At 47.6% G+C, this 23,546-nt stretch overlaps 1 protein-coding gene across 9 annotated transcripts; it reads right to left on the bottom strand.

Moving 5' to 3' along the window:
- Positions 1–2,194: 2,194 nt before the first annotated feature.
- CEACAM1 (CEA cell adhesion molecule 1) lies at positions 2,195–22,065 on the bottom strand. Of its 9 annotated transcripts, none has more exons than XR_011561589.1 (9): positions 21,879–22,065; positions 20,609–20,968; positions 15,743–16,021; positions 14,171–14,449; positions 6,616–6,745; positions 5,849–5,901; positions 5,151–5,182; positions 4,878–5,047; positions 2,195–4,049 (listed from the first exon to the last, which is right to left on the bottom strand). XR_011561589.1 is itself a non-coding variant. In XM_070771083.1 (8 exons), exons 1-8 carry the CDS (start codon positions 21,940–21,942, stop codon positions 3,927–3,929), a joined length of 1,320 nt encoding a protein of 439 aa, XP_070627184.1. In that variant the 5' UTR covers positions 21,943–22,064; the 3' UTR covers positions 2,195–3,926. The 9 variants fall into 9 exon arrangements, 7 of the variants coding, with proteins under 7 accessions (XP_070627184.1, XP_070627185.1, XP_070627190.1 ...); XR_011561590.1 differs by having other exon boundaries at positions 6,637–6,745; XM_070771083.1 differs by lacking the exon at positions 4,878–5,047 and having other exon boundaries at positions 21,879–22,064.
- Positions 22,066–23,546: the final 1,481 nt, after the last annotated feature.

Genomic DNA, 23,546 nt, shown 5'->3' with positions numbered 1-23,546 from the left:
AAGACTTACTCCTAATCCCTGGACTGTGAATATGTGATGCGTAATCGTGTGGGTGATTGTTACGTTACATGGCAAAAGGGATTTTGCAGACATACAGTAAATATGGTTACTCATCAGTTGACTTTAACAAAAAGAGATGTGATCTAAGTGGGCTTAATGTAATCACAGGAGCACTTTGAAAAACAACTTTTTCCTAGCTGGTCTCAGAATCGGAAATATAACAGGGATTAGAAGGTCTTCCCTAGTGACCCAGTGCTAAAGAATCTGCCTGCCAATCCAGGAGACACGTGTTTGACCCCTGGTCTGGGAAAATCCCACATGCCCACATGTGGGGCAGCTAAACCCGTGTGCCACAAGTGTTGAACCTGTGCTCTAGAGCCAGGAAACTGCAACTACTGAGCCTATGCACCTCAACTGCTGAGGCCCCAATGCTCTAGAGCCTGCGCTCTGCAAAAAGAGAAGCTGGACTGCAACTGGAGAGTAGCCCCCCTTGCCGCAACTAGAGAGAAGCCTCCACAGCAATGAAGACCCAGTGCAGCCAGATAAATATAAACTTTTTAAAAAGAGGAATTGAATTTAAGGGATATTCTCCATTGCTGAGATAGAGGGAGCCTCATGCCTAGGACCTGAGACCGTCCTCTAGGAGCTGAGAGTGTTTGTACTAGGGCGATGGGGACCTCAGGCTTATAACTTCAAGGACCTGAATTTTGTGAGCTAGAGAATGGGTGTTGTTTTAAGTCACTAAATTTGTCATAGTGTGGCAAAAGTAGAAAATGAATACAGATGCTTTGTACCTGATAGGTTGAATAAACTGCTCCTTTGTTTATTTTTTAAAATTCAAATAAAATTAAAATCCATGAGAAAGCACACAGATCTTAAGTATATAATTTGATTTTTGGTAACTGTACACGCCCATGTGATCATCACCTGAATTGAGATGTAGAATGTTTCCATTACCCCCAAGAGCCCTCATGTGCACCTTTGTAGTTGATTCTACCCTCTAAGGCGAATTCTCACACCATTGAATGCATGCATGCATATGCACCAAGTCGCTTCAGTCGTGTCTGCCTCTTTGGGACCCTATGAACAGTAGCCCACCAGGCTCCTCTGTCCATGGGATTCTCTAGGCAAGAACACCGGAGTGGGTTGTCATGTCCTCCTCCAGGGGATCTTCCTGACCCAGGGATCGAACCCTTGTCTCTTACATGTCCTGCATTGGTGGTTGGGTTCTTTATACCACTAGCACCACCTGGGAAGTCCAAGGCCATCAATTACGACTGCCAATTAAAAAAATAATAAAGTATTTATTTACTTATTTTTGGCTGATCTTCATTGCTTCACGGGCTTTTCTCTAGTTGCGGAGAGTGAGGGCTGTCTCTCTAGTTGTGGTGGGTGGGCTTCTCATTGCGGTCGCTTCTCTTGTTGCAGAGCACAGGCTCAGTAGTTGAGGCAGATGGACTTAGTTGCTCCATGGCATGTGGGATCTTCTTGGACCAGAGAATCAACCAGTGGCCCCTGCAGTGGAAGGTGGATTCTTTACCGCCAGGGAAGCCCCTTGGGTACTGATTTTAGTGCTGCTTCCAGTGGTCTTGGGAACAAGGCACCACAGCAGAGAGCCAGGGGAAATCAGGGGGTGAGGAGGGGAAAGACAGCACATGTTCCAATTGCTTGGAAGTGAAGGAGAAATGAGAAGACAGGCTAATTCTTGGTGGAATTAATAAAGGAAGGTTATCCTGATTGGAAGAGCTCTGATTCTCTGAGGGGCAGAAAAAGGGACAGGGAACAAGAAGGTGGGACGTGCTGGAGAGATTCCTATACACCTGAGCCCATGGAGACTGTGGGAGTGAACGCTGGATCAGGCGTGGGACACACTGGAGCCATCTGCGTGGGCAGTGCGGTGTGTCCTTAGTGAAGAGCCCAGCAGACCTTTTACTCATGAAATCATCTTCTCTCCTTCTCCCCTCAGAGGAGGACAGGCAGGTCCTTCCAGGCAGGTTGCAGCAGTGACCTGTGGCTCTAGGTGGACGCACTTTCTCAGCAGGTGTGCACATGAATTTATCGAGCTCTCGGATCCCAGGATCAAATACCTCTGGACTTAGAAACAGGCTCACTCTGACTCCCTGTTGAGCAATTCTATTTCTTCTGCCTGTAAAGAAGGCAATACAGAAAGCAGTACCAACTGCGAGGCAGCATGTTGATACCTGATATACAATATTTATTATAAATATAGAGCAATTTTTACAAATCATTCAGAAGTGGCCTTAGCCAGGCAAAATTAAATTACACAGAAGTGCTTGCATGAGGGGAGGTGTACACAGTCTGTGTCAGGTGAGAAAACCCTGAAAGAGTTACCTGAGTACAGAGCGCTCCCAGCCACCCCTCTCTGGCGGGCCAGTTCCACACAGCAGGAGGTCCATCATGAAGGTGGAATAAAGCCTTTCTCTTGGCAGCCCAAGGAGGCCCCGTCTGTGCAGAAGGCTGGTGGGGAGCAGGCGCACCTCTCCTCCTCCTGTCCTCCCTTTCTATGCGTCCCATGCACCCCATGGGAGAAGAATTCCAGAGGCTCTTCAAGAAACCCAGGGCTGAATCATAATCTGCACCTTATATCCTAAGGAGCATGTGCACCACTGCGGCTTCCTGGACTGTAAACAATGCTAACAGTGCAAGGGGCCGTGCTCCCTTCAGGGCGCTCCTGCTTCTCAAGAAGGCGTCCTGAGAAGGTAAGCGGGGCAGACGGACTGAACAGGCACAGGCTGGAACACGGAAGAGAAGGGGGTTGATGACTGGCCTGAGATGTCTAGAAATGGAGTGAGACCCATTTCTGGCTGTGCCCCTGACACGAAAGGCTTGGGGAGCTCATGGCCAGAGGGACATGAGGGGCTTTGGTAGGTTCTTCCCCCTAAAGTGGTCAGATTGGCTTATGCAGAAAATTAAACATAATTTTCTTGCACATAAACAAGCAGTTACAAAAATTAAAATGGCAGAATGTATCAGAAGGAAGGGAAAAAACAACCAATACCCCCAAATTGTACATTCTTTGACCATTATTTAAATAATCTCTGCAGGGTAATTTTCTGAGTCCTTTCCCCAATCCCAGCAGATTGTATCTGGTAAGAGCTGACTGCCCCATAAACCGATGACCCCTCAATCTCCGGGCATTGCCTTGAATAAAGCCCATAGCATTATTAAAACAGTATGTGCATTTTTTTTTTTTTTGCAGTTTCCATCAAGATACACTTATGAACACTGAGAAGTTGTTTTCTAGTTACTTCTAGTGGGTTCTCTGAAGGCATGCTTTCAAAGGTTTAGATGGTATTCTAGCTAAGTAGTAAGTTGCTTAGTCCCTGATCCTGCAGGTAGACAACCCTGAAAGTGGACAAAGGTGTAGAACTTCCCAGCTCAGAGCTGGTCATGTATGTGTCTTCCTGTGAATGGTGGGTTCACACTGGGCTTGAGAGTGCAGAAGCTCTTCCTTTTCCTTCTCCTTGCTCTTCTTTTCTGGCACAGGCATTTCAGTGGATAAGACATAATTCTCCAGGTTATGGCAAATTCAAGTTAGACTCCAGTAGGACAGGACTGAGGTGGGAAGGAATGAACGTGTTCTGAATACACAAATTTACAACTGGTCTAGGTCAGCAAATGGGGAGGGGCAGAGGTTCTGGCAACTTTCTCCCAAGGTCCGCTTTGCTAGATTTCAATGACCAAGAAGTTTTGGTTTCCTACAGACCTCCTCATGGATGTGCCTTTTCAGCTGCTGACACTGAAGGAAGGGGCTGTGACCAGGCAGCCTGGAGGAGCCTCATTAAGGGTCAAAGGGGCCGGGGGAAGACTCTCTTCTCATTTTCCCTGAGGGCAGAGGGATCTCCTGGCGATGGGGATGACAAGCTTGGAATAAGTCAACAGTGCAACAAGCAGGACAGGTTCCTTTACTGTTTTTTCACTTCTGAATAAATTGTTTCTGTATTTGTTGGAGATGGGGAGGCTGAAGTTGCTTTATTTTTTAATTCCTGGGCATTGAAGTTCAGGGAGGAATATTCAACTTCATCAACCTGAAAGGCATGAGCAGCAGTCAGTTAAATCAGCATCCATCATAGGCCAGACCCTCACCTTGTCCAGGGTGACTCAGCACCCCATGCTCTTACCACTTTGAAACTTTTAGCTTCAGAAAAGGGCTTTTATTACCTATTTTCTCTGCTTAGTAACATCCTATTGAATAATCATTAGAACATTATGATTATGGAATTCTACAATGGAATATGATGGCATCGCAATAAGAATAAATAGACAATAAAGGCACACAACCATATGAATGAATCTTGCAAAACAATTTTGAATGAAAGAAGCCAGACCCATGTACACAGTGTGTTTTTCATAATCAGGTAAAAGTAATCTAATGCCTTGGAAGTGAAGATAGTCCTTACTCTTCGGAGGGAAGTAACTGGAGCGTTGTGTGTGTGTGTGTGTGTGTGTGTGTGTGTGTTGAGGGGGGTTGATTTTTAAAAAATGTTTACATAGTTTTACATAGTTTACATACTGTTTACATAGATATGAACAACTTGTGGAAACTTACTGTTAAAATTATTAAGTTGGTCAAGAAGCTCATTCAGGTTTTTCCATAAGATCTCACGAAAAAACTCGAACAAACTTTGGTCAACCTAATACTTATGATTGAAGCATTTTTCAGTTTATATGTATATTCTGTTGAAGATTAAGATGAGAAAAATTCAGTAAAGTATTAGAAGGTAAAGGAATCAAGACCTCAGGTCTCTAAGATTGGAAATGATCATTTGTCAGTAAGAGCAGAGTCAGACTGGAGGCAGAAGAGGGAGAATGATCTAGTGCCTTTCTTACTCTGGCCACTGTGCTAAGTGCTTTACCTTTGTTATGTCATTTAATTCCTTGACCTCCTCTGTGAAGTAGGCAGCACACCCATTTTACAGAGGACTCAGCTGACGCTGTACGAGGTTGAGTCCATGGTCCCAGCCGGGATGGAGTCCAGTGAGGTGGACTTGTGGGAGTAATGCTTCTTTGTTGCTGCAGTGAGGAACTTTGATCCAAACTTGATTTCACATTTGTGTCTACGAGACTAACCCATTCTACTCAGAGATATTTCCATGAGAAAAGGAGCCAGTGAAACTGGCTGTGCTTACCTTTTCAGGTGAACTGTCAGAGTGACCTTGACCTGGGGAAATGAAAGAGAGTCATCAACCCATGAAAATGCAGAGTTGCCTTATGGCCTCAGAACAGGCTGTTCCTAAGCTGATGTGACTTCTAGTGAAGGAGGTGGCAGGTGGTGGGCGGGTTGGGGGCCCATGGTTAAGACTTAAGGATTTCGCCCTCAGTCTGTGGTCCAGACCCCAGTGCATTAGACCTAGGTGGTGGTGGGGCAGGGTGGGGGAGTTGAGGGGAGGCCTCAGTGCACTTCTGAAGATTTCTGCCAGTTCACAAGGCCTGAGTTTTGCCCAGGTGTGTCTCACAGGTGTGTGTCTCGGCAGCAGGCTCCAGAGGCAGGAGGGGCTGAAGCCCACAGCACCCAGAGCAGCAGAGACAGGGAAAGTCTCACCATAGGAGATGCCCGCATCCATAACAGAGGCAGGAGGGGGAAGGAGGCAGGATGAGGAAAGGGCTCCTGGAAGCTCGGCCATCTCACGGCTGCCTGGCTTCTGTGGCCTTGGAGGGGCCATGTCTCCAGGGACTCTTACATGACTAGGAAGGATGTGAGGACCTGTGCCAGACTGAGGGTGGGGACTGAGATCACCTCTCATATTTCAGAAGGTAGGGATTCCCTGGTCGGTCAGGGCACGTGGTGGAACAAACCAGCTCTCACTGAGTGAGTGGCTCTACTTACTGTGGTTGTGATCTGAGGATTTGTGCTCTGTGAGATCGCGCTGGTCACTTGCCCTAAATAAATATCAGACACAGTGACTACTATTCCCAGGCACAGGATCTTTGCTCCTTGAATTAGGAAGCGCAACGTCGGCATGATTCCCTGGGGCTCCTCCATGTTCATTTTTACCTTGGTTGGTCCTCTTTCCTCCTAGGACCTCTGTCTTCGATCTACCCATTGCCCCTTCTCATGTTTACTCCTCTCTGGTTTACTGGCTCTTCAGAACATTTACGGCCATTCATCTCAACTGCTTCTATTTCTACCCAGACATCTTTTCCCTTTTGTAGGTAGATGCTGGTTATTTCTCACTTTATTTATTGCCCGGAGGCCTTGGGTTTTTCCTGCTTTTCTTAGGTTCTCTTCCAGTCCTATCCCTCCCTCCTCCTGCTCTTGTGGTCGACAGAGCACAGGACTCCCTTCCTCCTGCTCCTCCTTTCATGTCCTCATTAGTTTTCCTTCTTGGACCTTGGTTTCCCTGCCTGGGACAGAGGAACACAATTGGCTCTGCCCCCTCTAAACCAGATGGAGGTGGGAATAGCCATGTCCAAGAGAGAGGGGGGTACAGGAAACATGAAGACCAGGGAAGAGGAGACCCATAAGAATCAGTGCCGAGAAGCAGGAAGACTGAGAAGCAGACCTAGGCCAGAGACAGAGACGAAGTCTCCTTCCCTCTCCCAAGCAGGGCAGTCAGCCTCAGAGAAAGTGGAACAAGAGGAAAGGCGGCATACCCTCTAGTACTTATGACGTACACAAAATACACCAGGGCTCCTATCAGCGCCACCCCAGCCATGGCTCCAATCACGATACCGACAATGGCACCAGCTGAGAGGTCAGAGGAGCTTTCTGGTGTCAATTTATCTGTTGTGGAAAGAAAAGAGAAGAATGAACAAATGAAGGCGACATTATTTTACAGTGGGAGAGGCTCTGGGAAATAACTCAATATGAAATAGTCTCTACTTGTTCCTTCAAGGTATAAACTTTCTGTGGAAGGTTGCTGTGAGGTGACTAACCGACTATATCCTTGTGATTTTTTTTCCTCTCTGATTGTATTTCTAGGTTAGTGACCATGTTCCTCAATTCCAACCTGGCTTTTCTGCACTCATATCTTTGAAGTCTTTGGAAATGTAAGAAGGACTGATGATGGTTATTTTTGTATGTTATAAATTCCCATCTTTTCATGGTTACATCTTTATCTGGGTACCAGGTATGGCTGCCATGAATATGCACCTGTTAGGTGTCTTATGAAAGTGTTAGTTCCTCAGTCATGTCTGACTCATTGTGACCCCATGTAGCCTGCCAGGCTCCTCTGTCCACGGGATTTCCCAGGCAAGAATACTGGAGTGGGTTGCCATTTCTTTCTCCTGGGGATCTTCCCGACCCAGGGATTGAACCCAGGTCTCCTACATTGCAGGCGGATACTTTACCATCTGAGCCATAGGAGGTGTCTTATGGTGGGGACTTAATTGATGGAAGGCCCTCTGAATTCACTACCCCTTTGCACAGAGACCATCCTTCACACAGGTTTCCAGCAGGAATATGAACTCAATCCCAATTCTGTGAGAAATAAATTTTTTGTGTGATAGATGACTTATAATTCAAGGGCTCCTTGCCAGCTTTGCAGATATTCTCTTAGAACTGCACTGCAGCCTGAAACTTCCTCCTTCCTAAGGATCCAACGTGCATCCTGGTCTGAGGACCCTCCCAGGCTCCTCCACTCTTGCCTCACTTTCCTTCACAGGCATGTGCCGCAGTGAATGTTTTAGATGTCTAATCCTATCTTGGCTGCATCTCACGGAATGAAAACTATCATACTAGACATGAAACCTTGTACTCAGCCCCCCTGTTTCATCTCTTCCATATTTAGTAAGTAACATGTTCCTGTGGATCTTTATGCTTTCCTTCCCCAAATATATAACACTTTTTGTCTCTTTCTTCTTTTTTACTTCAGTGGTCCTCACCGTTCAACTCAAGACTGAAGATTAATGCCATTGTTAGCTATTGTTATGATGTACATACTCTGTGCCAGGCTCTGTGCTATATATTTCCCAAATATCTCATTTAATTCATATAATAACCCTGTCAGATAGACATTATTTCCATTTTATAGATGGTAAATCTGAGGTTTACAATGGTGGAAAACTTAAAGCCATATGGCTAATGAGATGTGGATCTAAAGTCAAGTAGTCCTAGAAATACCTGACTTTATATAGCCTAATGAAGTCGAGAAGATCCCCTGGAGAAGGAAATGGCAACCCACTCCAGTATTCTTGCCTGGGAAATCCCACGGACAGTGGAGCCTGGCGAGCTATAGTCCATGGGGCCTCAAAGAGTTGGACAGGACTTAGTAACTAAACAGCAGCAACAACAATGATAATAGTAATAATTATAGCAGCTAAAGTTTTTGGAAAATTTTCCCTGTGTGGGTATTTTGCTAAGGGTTTAGTTGAATATTACATTAAATCTGTGGAAAAATGCCATAAAGAAGGTTCTTTTATTGCAGTTCTCACTTGAGGAATCTGAGGCTCAGAGAAGTTAAGAATCTTGTGCAAGAATTTATCATTGTAAATGCTTATATTAAAAAAAAGATCTCAAATCAACAACCTAAATTTACAACTTAAGGGATAAGAAAAAAAGCTAAACCCAAAGCTAGCAGAAGGAAGGAAATAATTATAATTAGAATGGAGATAAATAAATTAGAGGATGGAGAAACAGTAGATAGAATCAGTAAAACCAGTATTTTGTTCTTCAAAAAGATTAACAAAATTGACATCTTTAACTAGATTGACTAAGAAAAAAAGAGAAGATTCAAATTTTTAAAATCAGAAATGAATGTGGAATCATTACTACTAATTCTACAAAAATAATACAAAAATAATATAAAGTATAAGAGTACTAGGAATAATCCTATGCCAACACATTGGATAACTTCTGTGAAATGAACAAATTCCTGGAAACATGAGAGCTACCAAGATGTAATCATAAAGAAATAGAATATATGACTAGACATATAAAGTAAGGAGGTTAAATAAATAAAATCATTTGACAAAAAACTAACCTTTTATGATACAACACTCAAAACTGGGAAAAAAAGGAAACCAACTCAACGTAACAAAGGCCATATATAAAAACCCCACAGCTAACATCATCCTAAATGGTGAAAGAGTGAAAATTTATTTTCTGAGATCAGGAGCATGACAACAATGCCTGCTTTTTCCAATTCTATTCAAAATAGTATTGGACATACTAGCCAGAGCAATTAGGCAAGAAAAAGAACTAAAAGACATCCAAATTGCAAAAGAAGAATAAAATTATTTCTGTTTGGCGATGACATGACCTTATATGTAGAAAATGATAAAGATTTCCCAGAAAACTGTTAGAACTAATAAACAAATTCATCCAAGTTGAAGGATACTAAATTAACATGTAAAGATCAGTTGCTTTTACATACAATAAAATATTCAAAAACTCCAGGAGTTGGTGATGGACAGGGAGGCCTGGCGTGCTGTGATTCATGGGGTCGCAAAGAGTCGGACACGACTGAGCGACTGATCTGATCTGATCACTCATAAATGGAATCTAATTGTAAAAAGTGATACAAATGAACTAATTTACAAAACTCAAACAGACTCAACATATTTAGAAGACAAACTTATAGTTACCAAAGGGGAAATGTGTGTGTGTGGGAATAAATGAGGAGCATGGGGTTAACATATAGATACTGCTGCTGCTACTGCTAAGTTGCTTCAGTCGTGTCCGACTCTGTGTGACCCCATAGATGGCAGCCCACCAGGCTCCCCCGTCCCTGGGATTCTCCAGGCAAGAACACTATACATACTACTATATATAAAATAGATAACCAACAAGGACCTACTCTATAGCATGCGGAGCTCTACTCAATATTCTGTAATAATCTATATGGCTAAAGAGTCTGAAAAAGAATGTATATATGTATATGTAAAACTGAATCACTTTATTATACACCTGAAACTGACACGGCATTGTAAAATATACTCCAATAAATTAAAAAAAACAAAAACAGACAAATGGCCAATAAGCACATGAAAAGATGCTCAACACCGACTCTTTGCGACCCCATAGACTGTAGCCTACCAGGATCCTCTGTCCATGGGATTCTCCAGGCAAGAATACTGGAGTGGGTTGCCATTTCCTTCTCCAGGGGATCTTCCCGACCCAGGGATTGAAATCGGGTCTCCCGCATTGCAGGTAGACGCTTTACCCTGTGAACCACCAGGGAAGCCCCACCAGTAATTCAGTTCAGTTCAGTTCAGTCGCTCAGTTGTGTCCGACTTTTTGCGACCCCATGAATCCCAGCACGCCAGGCCTCCCTGTCCATTACCAACTCCCGGAGTTCACCCACTCACATCCATCAAGTCAGTGATGCCATCCAGCCATCTCATCCTCTGTCATCCCCTTCTCCTCCTGCCCCCAATCTCTCCCACCATCAGTCTTTTCCAATGAGTCAACTCTTCGCATGAGGTGGCCAAAGTACTGGAGTTTCAGCTTCAACATCAGTCCTTCCAATGAACACCCAGGACTGATCTCCTTTAGGATGGACTGGTTGGATCTCCTTGCAGTCCAAGGGACTCTCAAGAGTCTTCTCCAACACCACAATTCAAAAGCACCAATTCTTCAATGCTCAGGTTTCTTCACAGTCCAACTCTCACATCCATACATGACCACAGGAAAAACCATAGCCTTGACTAGACAAACCTTTGTTGGCAAGGTAATGTCTCTGCTTTTGAATATGTTATCTAGGTTGGTCATAACTTTCCTTCCAAGGAGTAAGTGTCTTTTAATTTCATGGCTGCAGTCACCATCTGTAGTGATTTTGGAGCCCAGAAAAGTAAAGTCTGACACTGTTTCCACTGTTTCCCCATCTATTTCCCATGAAGTGATGGGACCGGATGCCATGATCTTCGTTTTCTGAATGTTGAGCTTTAAGCCAACTTTTTCACTCTCCACTTTCACTTTCATCAAGAGGCTTTTGAGTTCCTCTTCACTTTCTGCCATAAGGGTGGTGTCATCTGCATATCTGAGGTTATTGATATTTCTCCCGGCAATCTTGATTCCAGCTTGTGTTTCTTCCACTCCAGCGTTTCTCATGATGTACTCTGCATATAAGTTAAATAAGCAGGGTGACAATATACAGCCTTGACGTACTTCTTTTCCTATTTGGAACCAGTCTGTTGTTCCATGTCCACTTCTAACTGTCTTCCTGATCTGCATACAAATTTCTCAAGAGGCAGATCAGGTGATTTGGTATTCCCATCTCTTTCAGAATTTTCCACAGTTTATTGTGATCCACACAGTCAAAGGCTTTGGCATAGTCAATAAAGCAGAAATAGATGTTTTTCTGGAACTCTCTTGCTTTTTACATGATCCAGCAGATGTTGGCAATTTGATCTCTGGTTCCTTGGCCTTTTCTAAAACCAGCTTGAACATCTGGAAGTTCATGGTTCACATATTGCTGAAGCCTGGCTTGGAGAATTTTGAGCATTACTTTTACTAGCGTGTGAGATGAGTGCAATTGTGTGGTAGTTTGAGCATTCTTTGGCATTGCCTTTCTTTGGGATTGGAATGAAAATTGACCTTTTCCAGTCCTGTGGCCACTGCTGAGTTTTCCAGATTTGCTGGCATATTGAGTGCAGCACTTTAGCAGCAGCATCTTTCAGGATTTGAAATGGCTCAACTGGAATTCCATCACCTCCACTAGCTTTGTTCGTAGTGATGCTTTCTAAGGCCCACTTGACTTCACATTCCAGGATGTCTGGCTCTAGGTCAGTGATCACACCATCGTGATTATCTGGGTCATGAAGATCTTTTTTGTACAGTTCTTCTGTGTATTCTTACCATCTCTTCTTAATATCTTCTGCTTCTGTTAGGTCCATACCATTTCTGTCCTTTATCCAGCCCATCTTTGCATGAAGTGTTCCCTTGGTATCTCTAATTTTCTTGAAGAGATTTCTAGTCTTTCCCATTCTGTTGTTTTCCTCTATTTCTTTGCATTGATCGCTGAGGGAGGCTTTCTTATCTCTTCTTGCTATTCTTTGAAACTCTGCATTCAGATGCTTATATCTTTCCTTTTCTCCTTTGCTTTTTGCTTCTCTTCTTTTCACAGCTATTTGTAAGGCCTCCCCAGACAGCCATTTTGCTTTTTTGCATTTCTTTTGCATGGGGATGGTCTTGATCCCTTTCTCCTGTACAATGTCACGAACCTCAGTCCATAGTTCATCAGGCACTCTGTCTATCAGATCTAGGCCCTTAAATCTATTTCTCCCTTCCACTGTATAATCATAAGGGATTTGATTTAGGTCATACCTGAATGATCTAGTGGTTTTCCCTACTTTCTTCAATTTAAGTCTGAATTTGGCAATAAGGAGTTCATGATCTGAGCCACAGTCAGCTCCTGGTCTAACCCTAACCACCAGTAATTAGGGGAATGCAAATCGAAACCACAGTGAGATATCACTTCTTACCCTTTAGAATGGTTATGGAAAAAAAAAAAAAAGCAAACAGAAACAAGAAGTGTTTGCAAGGATGTGTAAAAATGGAAACTTGTGCATTGCTGGTGAGAATGCAAATGGTACAACCACCGTGGAAAACTACATGGCCGTTGATCAAACAGTTGGACAAACAACTGCCATTTGATCCAGTGATTCCACTTCTGGTTGTGTGCCCAAAAGACTGAAAGCAGGAACTTCCCTAGTGCTCCAGTGGTTAAGAATCTACCTTCTAATGCAGGGGACATGGGTTCAATCCTTGGTCAGGGAACTAAGGTCCCAGATGCTTCAGAGCAGCTAAGCCCGTGTGCCACAACAGGAGAATCCATGTGCCACAGCAAGAGAGGCCATCGCGCTGCAACTAAAGAAAGCCTGCACACCACAAAGAAGAGCCCGCATGCTGCAATTAAGACCCAGTGCAGCCAAAATAAAAAAGAGCAAAAGCAGTGACTGAACAGATACTTATACACCCATTCATGGTAGCATATTCACAACAGCCAAAAGGGGGAAGCAGTTTAAAAGACAATCAACTTATGAATGATAAAATGTTGTATATACATACAAGGGAATATACTTCAGCCTTTCAAAGGAATGACATTCAGATATATGCTATAATATGGATGGGACCTTGAAGACATAATGCTAATAAGTGAAATAAATCAGATGCAAAGAGATAATTATAATATATGGTTCCACTACTTTGGCCATCTGATGCAAAGAGCCAACTCATTGGAAAAGACCCTGATGCTGGGAGGAGGGCAGGAGGAGAAGGGGATGACAGAGGATGAAATGGATGGATGGCATCATCGAACTCAATGGACATAAGTTTAAGCAATCTCTGGGAGATGGTGAAGGACAGGGAAGCCTGGTATGCTACAGTCCACGAGGTTGCAAAGAGCTGGACATGACTGAGCAACTGAGCTATAACATGATTCCACTTATACAAAATAAGTATCATAATCAAATTCATAGAGACAAAGAAAGTAGAATGGTGTTGGCCAGGGTTTGAGGTGGGGGACTTCTAGAAGTTATTGTTTAAGGAGTACAGAGTTTTTAATAAGATGAAAAAGTTCTAAATGGATAGTGGCAATGTGAATGTACTTAATGCTACTGAGCTGCAGTCTTAAAAATGGCTAAAATTATATATTTTATGTACTCTTAACATTAAAAATGGAGAAGGAAATGGCAACCCACTCCAGTGTTCTTGCCTGGAGAATCCCAGGGATGGAGGAGCCTGGTGGGCTGCCATCTATGGGGTCGCACAGAGTCGGACACGACTGAAGCGACTTAGCAGCAGTAGCAGCATGTTAAAAAAATGGTAACAGGAGAAAAAAAATACAACGAATCTTGTGAAAGTTACACTAAAATGCTAAACCCAGGAGAAGAAACTGTATTTGATTTAGAGATTGAGCTGTTATTCATTCTGCCACCTGTTTACTATGTGCGTGTATTCAGTTGCTCAGTTGTGTCTGACCCTTTGCAACCCCATGGGCTGTAGTCCGGCAGGCTCCTCTGTCCATGGGATTTCCCAGGCAAGAATACTGGAGTGGGTTGCCATTTCCTCCTCCAGGGGATCTTCCCGACCCAGGGATCGAACCTTCATCTCCTGCATTGCAGGCGGATTCTTTACCACTGAGCCATCTCAGAAGACCTGTAGTGGTCTCATTTGATATTCTGCCCACCGTGACCTCTCTCCATTTTGCACATGATTGTTAGAATGATCTGCCCAGAAAGATATAGCATAAGGCAAATGGTCACTTACTTTTCACATGCAGGCTGAGGGGGTCGCTTCTGCTGGAGTTGCCCCTGTTGGAGACCTCACACTGATAATCCCCGGCGTCCTGTCTGCTGACGGGGTCTATGGTGAGGGTGCTGTTGTCTGAGGACAGTGTCATCCTCTGTGCAAGGAGGAGACTCCGGCCTTTGAAGAACCAGCGTATGGAAATCCCAGTCTCATCTGTGAGGCAGGTCAAGACCACGGGGCCCTCATGTTCTATGACTGTGGTGTTGCTGGCTTGGAGGGAGGGCTGTGCCACTGGGTCTGTGGAGAGACAGAGGGGTGACTGCTGAGAGTGGGTCAGGGGCCTGGGCCTTGCTCCCTCTCAGAGATCTCAGCCAGCCCCGGGCCCCAGTGACCTCTGTAAAGGTGACCCAGAGGATGGCCCTGAGTCTGTGATCAAGGTATGGAGTCGCTCTTCATTGATGATCTGTAAGGAGAGGACTGTGCCTCCTCTCTGACTCCCAGGTACCATGGGACGACCCCTGACCGGTCTCCCTGGACATCTCTGTAGGATCAGCACCGGGACCCTCTTCTCAGCCCATATGTCTAACATCCTCATCATCAAGTGGAGTTTTTTTTTTTTTTTTTAATTAACTTTCCTTGACATTTTCCCACAGTTTTCTTTGACTATAAAAAAATTCAGGGACTTCCCTGGTGGTCCAGTGGCTAAGACATCACACTCCCAATGCAAGGGGCCCGGGTTTGATCCTTGGTCCGGGAACTAGATCCCACATCCTGAAACTAAGAGTTTTCGTGCCACAACTAGAAGATCTCACATGCTGCAACTAAGACCCAGTGCAGCCAAATAAGTAAATAAAAATACATAAATTGAAAAAAATTCAGTCCCCAATATGTAAAATAGCTAGCTAGTGGGAAGTTGCTGTATAAAACAGGGAGCTCAGCCTGGTGCTCTGTGACAACCTGGGTGGGGGATGGGGGTTGGTAGGGAGACCGAAGAAAGAGGGGACCTTATGTATACTAACGGCCGATGCACATCGTTGTATGGCAGAAACCGGCACAACATTGTAAAGCAATTATCCTCCAGTTAAAAAAAAAAATCAAGTCCCATTCTTTATTTACACTTCCGTGAAGGCAGGCCCGCCAGCTCTGTGTATCTCTGGGGCCAAGGGGACTTTCCATAAAGTGGGGGAGGCATTCACTTTCTGTTACATAATTTCTAATGGCCCAACTCAGTCTTCCTGGACTGTGTAGAAGAGTTAAATATCTCTCAGCCAGGGACAGTCTTGTTTTACAGTTTCCCAACAATAACTACCCCTTCATTTTCACTCATCCTGAATCTGAGACATTAACCTGTTTCTCCCATCACAGGCTGGTGACCCTGAGCCTCTCAAGACAGAGCAGTCCATCCCCTCCCAGTCTTGGCTCAAGGCTGGGCCTGCCTGGGCTTGCCTGGGACAGGAAGTCATGGCCAGCCTGGGTGTCCAAAGGTGAGGGTCCATGCACTTGGACCTGAGAGGGATGGGTATGGCCTGGCTTCTGGCACTGTAGATTCAGCCAGGAGGCCTGGACCACGTAGGAAGAGAGGTTACTCACAGAGGACATTCAGGGTGAATGGGTCACTGCGGCTGACACTCACTGGGTTCCAGGCTTCGCACACATAGGGTCCTGTGTCATTCCTTGTCACATTGAACACAGTGAGAGTCCTTTTGTCCTCGGACAGTTCCAGCCTGGTGCTGTTGGGGAGGCTCTGATTGTTGATCCACCACATGTAGGAGGTGTTCTGGGTCTCAGGTCCACATGTTAACACCACAGTGTCCTGGTGCTCCCAGGGGTTGGAGTTGTTGCTGGTGATGACGGGTCTGGGTAGCATCGCTGTGCAGATAACAGAGAGAACATTGGCCCTTTTATATACTGGGTTCCTCTAAAAGCATTTTCAATCAGGGTTGCCATCTTTCTCCTCTCAGCCAGACTGAGCCCTTAAAGAATAAGGCAGGTCTGTGTATCACGAGACAAATGCATGAACATCTGAGCTCAGAGAGTGTGAGGCCATCTGCTCTTATGTCTGGAAGAAGCACAGACTTCCCCAAATATCAGTCAAGTATTAGAGTTTGATAGCAGAGTCCCAGGCCTGCGAGTCTGGGACCACTTGCTTCCTCTTTTAGTTTTTCACTGACCAGGTGACTGCCTGCCTGGCCCTGGGGTGCTCACCTGGACTGTGCAGGTCCTGAGTCCCTTCAAGCTGCACAGACCTACATTGCCTGATGGAGACATGTCTTCACCGTCTCCTCAATTCCCAAGGTTTCCTAGAGATGGGTAACAATGGGCCTTCCCCTAGTCCTTAAACCCCAAGAAGACTGGGCAGCACAGCCTGGAACTGGGTGTTGGAGCAGAAATAACACACGGGGATGTCCCTGGTGGCTCAGTGGTAAAGAATCCACCTGCCAGTGCAGGAGACATGGGTTTGATCCCTGATACGGGAAGATCCCACGTGCCATGGGGCAACTAAGCCCGTGCTCCACAACTACTGAGCCTGGCCTCTAGTACCTGGGTGCTGCAACCACTGAGGCCCATGCACCCTAGAGCCCATGCCCCGCAACAAGAGAAGCCGCCACAGTGAGAAGCCTGTGTACTGCAACGAAGCATAGCCCCCACTCCCTGCAGCTAGAGAAAGCTCGTGTGCAGCAGTGAAGACCCAGCAGAGCCACAAATACATAAATAAATGGACATTAAAGTTTAAAGAAAAAGAGGACAGAATGAATCAGAGGGCAAGTCTGAGTCTCTGTTTTATAAAAGGGAGGAATGATCTAAATGAGCAGAAATGATAATGTGCTCAGTTGTTCAGTCTTGTCCGACTCTTTGCGATCCCATGGACTGCAGCCCCCCAGGCTCCTCTGTCCATGGGATTCTCTAGGCAAAAACACTGGAGTGGGTTGCCATGCCCTCCTCCAGGGGACCTTCCCAACCGGGGGGCTGAACCCAGGTCTCCTGTATCGTAGGCAGATTCTTTACTGTCGGAGCCAGCAAGGAAGCCCAGAAATGATACGTGTTCTATTAATAAAGTTAGAGGAAGAGGTCCCTCTCACCAGTTTCCACAGCAAATTAGGCAAATGGGAAGGGGGCCCACCACAGGCGTGTGGCATGCTTTTTTTTTTTTTTTTCTGCCTCAGAAAACACAACTAAGTGTTTGATCAAATTTGTCTGAACTGGGCAAAGGCTAAGTGAAAAGACAGTGGCTCGGGCCCCTCATCGTCGGAGGACATCCCACCCTATGATAAAGGTGACATCCTGAGGACACATGGGCGATGAAGTAGGCAGTAAAGCAACCAGACGGCACAGGTGTGTCAGTCCCATCCTGGGAAGGTCTCGGGAACCCCTGAGAGGAACGGGAGGGTCACATCAGGACAAGGTTGTGAGTCACAAGTCAAAGAGGTGAAGTGAGCCCGTGAGCCCCTGGGGACTGCAGACCTGTCTTTCTGCCTTTGGCTTCCTGCTTGAGTCATGTTAGGGAATACATCAGTGAGGGGGGCTACATATCCTTGTCACGTGGTGTGATTCCACTGGCTGGCACCATGGGGGGAAAGACCCCTGGACCAAGGCAAAGCTGAAGCTCATTCTCCTGGTGACCTGGGGAAAGTGGCTTGTGTTGGAGCCCCACAGAGGCTGCTGCTCCCAGATTTCTGAGTTCTTTACTATCACCTGGGAGGGTGCGCCTGGCCACAAGTGGAAACAGGGCAGTCAGTTATTTGGGGAAATATCTGTGGAAGGCTTAAGGGTTTGGGGTGGGGGTGCTTCCCCAGTGGCTCAGCTGGTAAAGAACCTGTCTGCCAATGCAGGAAACGTGAGAAACATGAGTTCGGAAAGATTCCCTGGAGAAGGAAATGGCAACCTGCTCCAGTATTCTTGCCTGGAGAGTTCCACGGACAGAGGAACCTGGCAGGCTACAGTCCATCGGGTCACAAGAGTCAGATATGCCTGAGCAACTAACACTTTCACTTTCACTTGCCAGTATTCTTGCCTGAAAAAATTCTATGGACAGAAGAGCCTTGTGAGCTTCCACAGGCCATAAGGTTGCAAAGAGTCAGACATGACTAAGTGAATGAACAAGCATGGGGTTCAGGGGCTTCCTCAGCGGCTCAGCTGGGAAAGAACCTGCCTGCCAATGCAGGAGATGCAAGAGACGTGAGTTTGACCCTCGAGTTGGGAAGATTCCCTGAAGGAAATGGCAACTGGCTCCAGTGTTCTTATCTGGAAAATTCCATGGACAGAGGAGCAAACAGTCAAACGTGACTGAGAGTGCACGCATGAATCTAAGGGCGGGGTGCTGTGCAGAGCAGGGCCAGTCCCGGCTGAAATGAAGGAGGAAGGTGAGAGACATGGAAAGAGCAGAGAGTGAGAAATGTCCGTTTACAAGCGACTTCAAAGCAGGGGTTTCAAGTGGCTTCAAACATCCAGAGGTCCAAGAGCCCCACCACTGCCCAGAAGCAGGACTCCTGCTCCCAACCCCTGGAAACCCTCCCACGGCGGAGCAGCCCCACAGTCACCATGAGACTCGGCTCCCAGTGCACTTCAGGGGCAGGTGGTCAGAGGATGAAACGGGTCCCCTCCCTGGAGAGACAGGCGCAGGCGTGGCCAGAGCCTCCTAGGACTCTGCATCCAGATTCCAGCGCCTGAAGAGATCACAGATCATTCATCCGTCCTTATTCCTTCCACTCTTCCTTCCCCAAAGAGACACTGAGAGCCTGTTGCCTGTCAGGTCCTGTGCTGGCTGCAGGTATAGACTGGAGAGTGAGGAACTGAGTCCTTTCCATTTCACTCCAGTGGAAGTGACGCCCAGCACCTCCAGTAACCAGCAAGTAAATGATCTCTGCTTCACTCAGCGCAAGGAGCTTGTCCATCGGCTACCTAAGGAGGGGAGGCCTGGACATTCCTGTCACTGATTTGATTGTTGATGCAGGTAATTTGCAAGAATACTGGACTGGGTTGCCATACCCTCCTCAGGCATTTTCCTGACCCCGTGATTGAACCTGTGTCTCTTACATCTCCTGTATGGGCAGGTGGGTTCTTTACCACTAGAGGCCGCCTGGGAAGCTCTAGTTCCAGAGTAAACGGGATTAATTGTCCATTTCCCTTGACTTTTCACACTAGAATCTCCCTCTAGTTGAGGATGCCCAAGAAGAAAGGATCTGAACCAACACTTGGTTTCTGGGTTCCTAGAATAAGGCCCCTGGGAGGGAGAAGAGGGTGGGGCTGTGATGTTGGCCTGACCCTTCCACACATATTTCCCCCGACTGGCCTCTCATGGTCTGTGTGACTCTGATTCATTGACTATAGCTCCCTGTATTTTACTGAGCTTGTCTTCAGTAAAACAGAATAAATGGTAAATGGTGTCAGGAGCACCATGTTGTCTGTGTATTAACCTTAAGTCATTAATTATTAGCTGGTCTAAAGCTGGACATAGAAACTGTGTCTAGGGACTTCCTGGTAGTCCAGTGGTTAAGAATCTGCCCTGCCATGCTAGAGATGTGGGTTCCACTGGTTTCGGAACTAAGATCCCAAAGGCCTCAGAGTAACTAAGTGGAGCAACAAAGCCCACAAACCACAATGAAAGATCCTGTATGATGTAATGAAGACCTGATGCAGCCTAATAAATAAATAAATAATTTTTTTTTTTTTTAAAGAAAACCCTGCCTCTACTATTATTTGCGTCCACAGGAGAGGGCTCCCTGGGCTGCCCGCTGCGGGGTGAGGAGCTGCCGGGAGCGTCTTCTCTCCTCTGGTCCTTCTTGGGGATGCTGACCTTCCTCTGGAGTCTCCTCTGACCCCCAGGGGGTCAGCTAACGGCGTGGGGACCCAGCCTAGCCTGCTCTCCATGCTGAGTCTCAGGGGAAGGACTGGACTCTACCCCTGCTCAGATGCGGCTCCTGGGGCAGAGCCCTGGCTGGTGACCTGCTGAGAAACCTTGGCCTCAGGGATTTGGGGAATCATCCGCCCCAGTCAGCCCCGCCTGGGAGGCCAGCACCCACCAGCGGCACAGGTTCCCCATGGTCGCTGGAGCCGGGACCCTGGGACGGGGTCTGGGAGGGGCTTCCCCGTGGGCCTGAGCTTCTCTGTGAGGATCCCTCAGGCCAGGGCCCTGCTGGTCCTGTAGGGTCTTCCTCGGGGTCATGGTCGCAGGGAGGGAGCCAGGGGGGCTGGACTGAGAGTGCTCTCCCTCTGCAGAGTCCCTCCCATCAGACCGTCCTCCTCTCTGCAGTGTCTGCAGGGTCCAGATCCCCTGAGTGGAATTCGGACCCTTTGGAGTTTGTCTCGATAGTGTGTGCTCTGCACTAAATGTTCAAACCCCAACACGGGACATAGTGCAGAGGGAGACGGAGGCGCCATCCGGGTCGGTCAGTCCTGCGAGTGTGAACAGAATTCACCCCCCCGCCCCAACACCCCGAGGTCAGAGGAAGCACTCACGGAGTACGTGGAGGTGTCCAGTTGGTCTTTCTGTCTGTAAATCATCCTTTGTAACGAGCAGCATGTAGGATCCTGTGTCTTTCTGGGTGACGCTCTGGATCAGCAGGGTTCCGTTGGGGTAAAGTGTCTCCCGTCCACTGTGTGCAAGCCCTTTGGTAGTTAAATTAGTGGCTACCCTATATGATGCGATTAACTGGCTGTTGTCTACCTTTTCTCCTCTGTACCAGGCATAGCCTAGAGGATTCTCTGTCACGTTGTGGGCAAGCAGAAGAACATCCGAACCTTCTGCAGCAAGGGGGGGCACCATTTCAATAGTGGGCTGGGCAGTGGTGGGCGGGGTCCAGAAAGTTAAGAGTGAGACTAGGAGGGAAGAGAGAGAAACCAGTTAATATTGTGACCTGTGTGGGGGATGGGAAAATGGTGCCCCGGGTCCTGAGCAGGTCTCTTCATCCCTCAGCCTTGGTGTGGGTGTGTGTGTGCATGTATGTGTGTGTGTGGTTCAAGGTCAGCAGCATCAGCCCCATCACTTCAGCCCCTCTGGGCTCGTTTTTTCCTCTGTTTCCCCAGCTGTCTGCCTGGCTCACTCCCTTGCTGCCCTCACACGCCTGCTCACATTCAGGGCCTCTTGGGAGATGCCCCTCCCCCTGACCAGCTGCTGTAAAGACCCTCCGTGCTCACTTGCTGACCCTTCCCTGCTCCCTTTCCTGCGTGACGCCTGTAGCACCTGCCAGCACACTCTCAATCTCTCTGCTTGTCTGTCTTCCTCCCCACAGAGCGTGGGCTCCGTGAGGGGAGGGGCTTGTCTGATGCTGCTTGAAACCCAGGGCCAGGACCAGGCTCCAGACATTAGTACCTGGGGATGAAGGAAGGAGAGTTCCCAGGAATTCCACAGCCTGGTTTTTCTTTGTCAGTTTCTAAGGGTGCCAGGTAAGGACAGTGTTTAGTGTTCCAGTTCAGTGTTTTTCTGTAGTGACACCCCGACATAAATTATTATTATCGTCATCAGTCTTCAACAATTACTGCTCAGTGAAGAATAACTGATAAAACCTACAGCAGTTGAGTCTTCCCGCCCCTCACCAGCTCTAGTTCATGGAGAGTCTCCTGTGGCTGAGCCCCCCACCCTCCCCTGCTACCCTGTCCTCTGCCCTCAGATCTGAACAGAAGCCCTCTGTCCCCTCTCAGAGCCCTGTCTCCCCCAGAGACCCCACCCAGTCTCTTGTTCTCCCTGAAAACTGTCTCTGCCCACTCCCTGAAAATTGTCCTGTCTCACCTGCCAGCAGGAGCCTGTTCCAGGGGATGCACCGTCTGCGGGAAGGGCCTGAGGGGGTCCCCATGGTGCCTGCTGTCTGCTGTGTCCCTCTGTGAGGAGAACTTCTGCTCCAAGCTCACAAGCTCTGTAGTCTGTTGTGTGAGCTCAGCTGTCCTTCCCCCTCTGTGCTGGGCCTGCCCCGGGGCAGGAGCACTTCGCTGAGTCACGTGGCCAGTCCCACGGGGCGGGGTCTCTGCCCAGAGCCCACACTCTCCCCTCCCCTCTCATTCCCTCCTGCCTTCTCTCTTCTTCGTTCTTCCCTTTCTGTTACATTTCATTTGCCTGCGAACCGCTGCTGTTTCTGCCTTTTGCAGTTTGACTTCTCACCCTAAACACGCACACACGTACACAATTTCCCCCATTGGTGGAGAGAGCACCAGCCTGGGGCTCAGTGTCCTGGGCGTTCCCCCATAGGTCTCATTTGGGGGGTGCACAGTCAACCTCCCCGCTTCCACAGTCTCCACTCTCATCTTCCCCTTCTGGCTTTCCCTTTCAGAGCAGGAGCCTGAGGGGTGGGGAGGAGGTGCATCAGAAACTCTTGTCACAGGGACATTATCCCCACGGTGCATGGGAATCACCTGTGGAGCTTCATGAAGACTTTGAACCCCCAGGAGGCACCTAAGAAAAGCTGCTTCAACAGCCGAAGAGGTTACATGGTTGTCCAGTGTGGCTGAGACTCCAGAATGTGGGTTAGGAGCAGCCTCTCCCAAACATCTATGCACAGGGAGGGTCTGCAGATCCTATTAAAATTCAGAGCCTGACTCAGCAGGTGTGGGGTGGACATGGGAGTCTGCATCTAACAAGCTCTCAGGTGATGCTGACCATACTGGACTGTGGGGCACACTTTCAATAGCAAGGCTGATGGTGACAAGTCAACTGAGAGGCCCACCCCCTGCCCAGTGTCCGCCTCTGCTGTGTTCTAGTCTGGGGTCTGTCAGCATGACACAGAGACCCTGGGGTCTCCAAACCAGGATATTATTTCCCTTTGTAATATTGGGGGCTTCCCTGATGGCTCAGCTGGTAAAGAATCCATTTGCAATGCAGGAGACCAGGGTTCAATCCCTGGGTGGGGAAGATTCCCTGGAGGAGGGCATAGCAACCCAGTCCAGTATTCTTGCCTGGAGAATCCCATGGACAGAGGAGCCTGGCGGGCCACAGGCCATGGGGTCGCAAAGAGTCAGACACGACTGTCATGTTGAGGGTCTTCCCAGGGTTCTCAAAGGCTGTGAGAAGGTTGTGTTCTATTCCCACCGGAAGGCTCCAGAAAAGGACTGAGGGGCTGGAAAGAGGGTGTGAGTAACACCTGGTGAGAGGGATCCTCCTTCTTTCTCCTTGGGGGTCTAGTGGGGCCGCCGCTTCCAGGGACACACACTGAAGACCTGAAGGAATAGTAGTTCCTAATGGTGTGAAGTGGGCCCACTCCTGGCTGGATGGAGGAGGTGATGGAGTCCAGTGTCGGGGGGCGAGGAGGACTGTGAACTGAGGTGACACCGGTGAGGGTCCGACTCTGCTGGGCCGAGGGAGATCTGAGGACCTTGGGGAGACTCGAGGCTGTGGAGTAACTCTGCTGCCCTCTGGTGGACAAGGGAGGAAATGCAGCAGTCCCCACACCACGCTGTTCTGCCTAAC

The sequence above is a fragment of the Bos indicus genome, chromosome 18 (assembly GCF_029378745.1).
Source record: "Bos indicus isolate NIAB-ARS_2022 breed Sahiwal x Tharparkar chromosome 18, NIAB-ARS_B.indTharparkar_mat_pri_1.0, whole genome shotgun sequence".
Classification (NCBI taxonomy): domain Eukaryota; kingdom Metazoa; phylum Chordata; class Mammalia; order Artiodactyla; family Bovidae; genus Bos; species Bos indicus.
Note: the sequence above shows the minus strand (reverse complement) of the source record. Positions and strands in the feature narration are given on the sequence as shown.

What these genes read in the sequence shown, in the direction of transcription:
- CEACAM1 (XM_070771083.1), bottom strand. Translation starts at nt 21,942, where the DNA reads ATGGGGACCCCCTCAGGCCCTTCCCGCAGACGGTGCATCCCCTGGAAC. An exon ending in CCTCAGCCTGCATGTGAAAA is followed by an intron (nt 6,746 to 14,170) that starts GTAAGTGACCAT and finishes TTTCCACAACAG; the next exon opens with ATAAATTGACACCAGAAAGC. An exon ending in TACGTCATAAGTACTAGAGG is followed by an intron (nt 5,902 to 6,615) that starts GTATGCCGCCTT and finishes ATATTTATTTAG; the next exon opens with GGCAAGTGACCAGCGCGATC.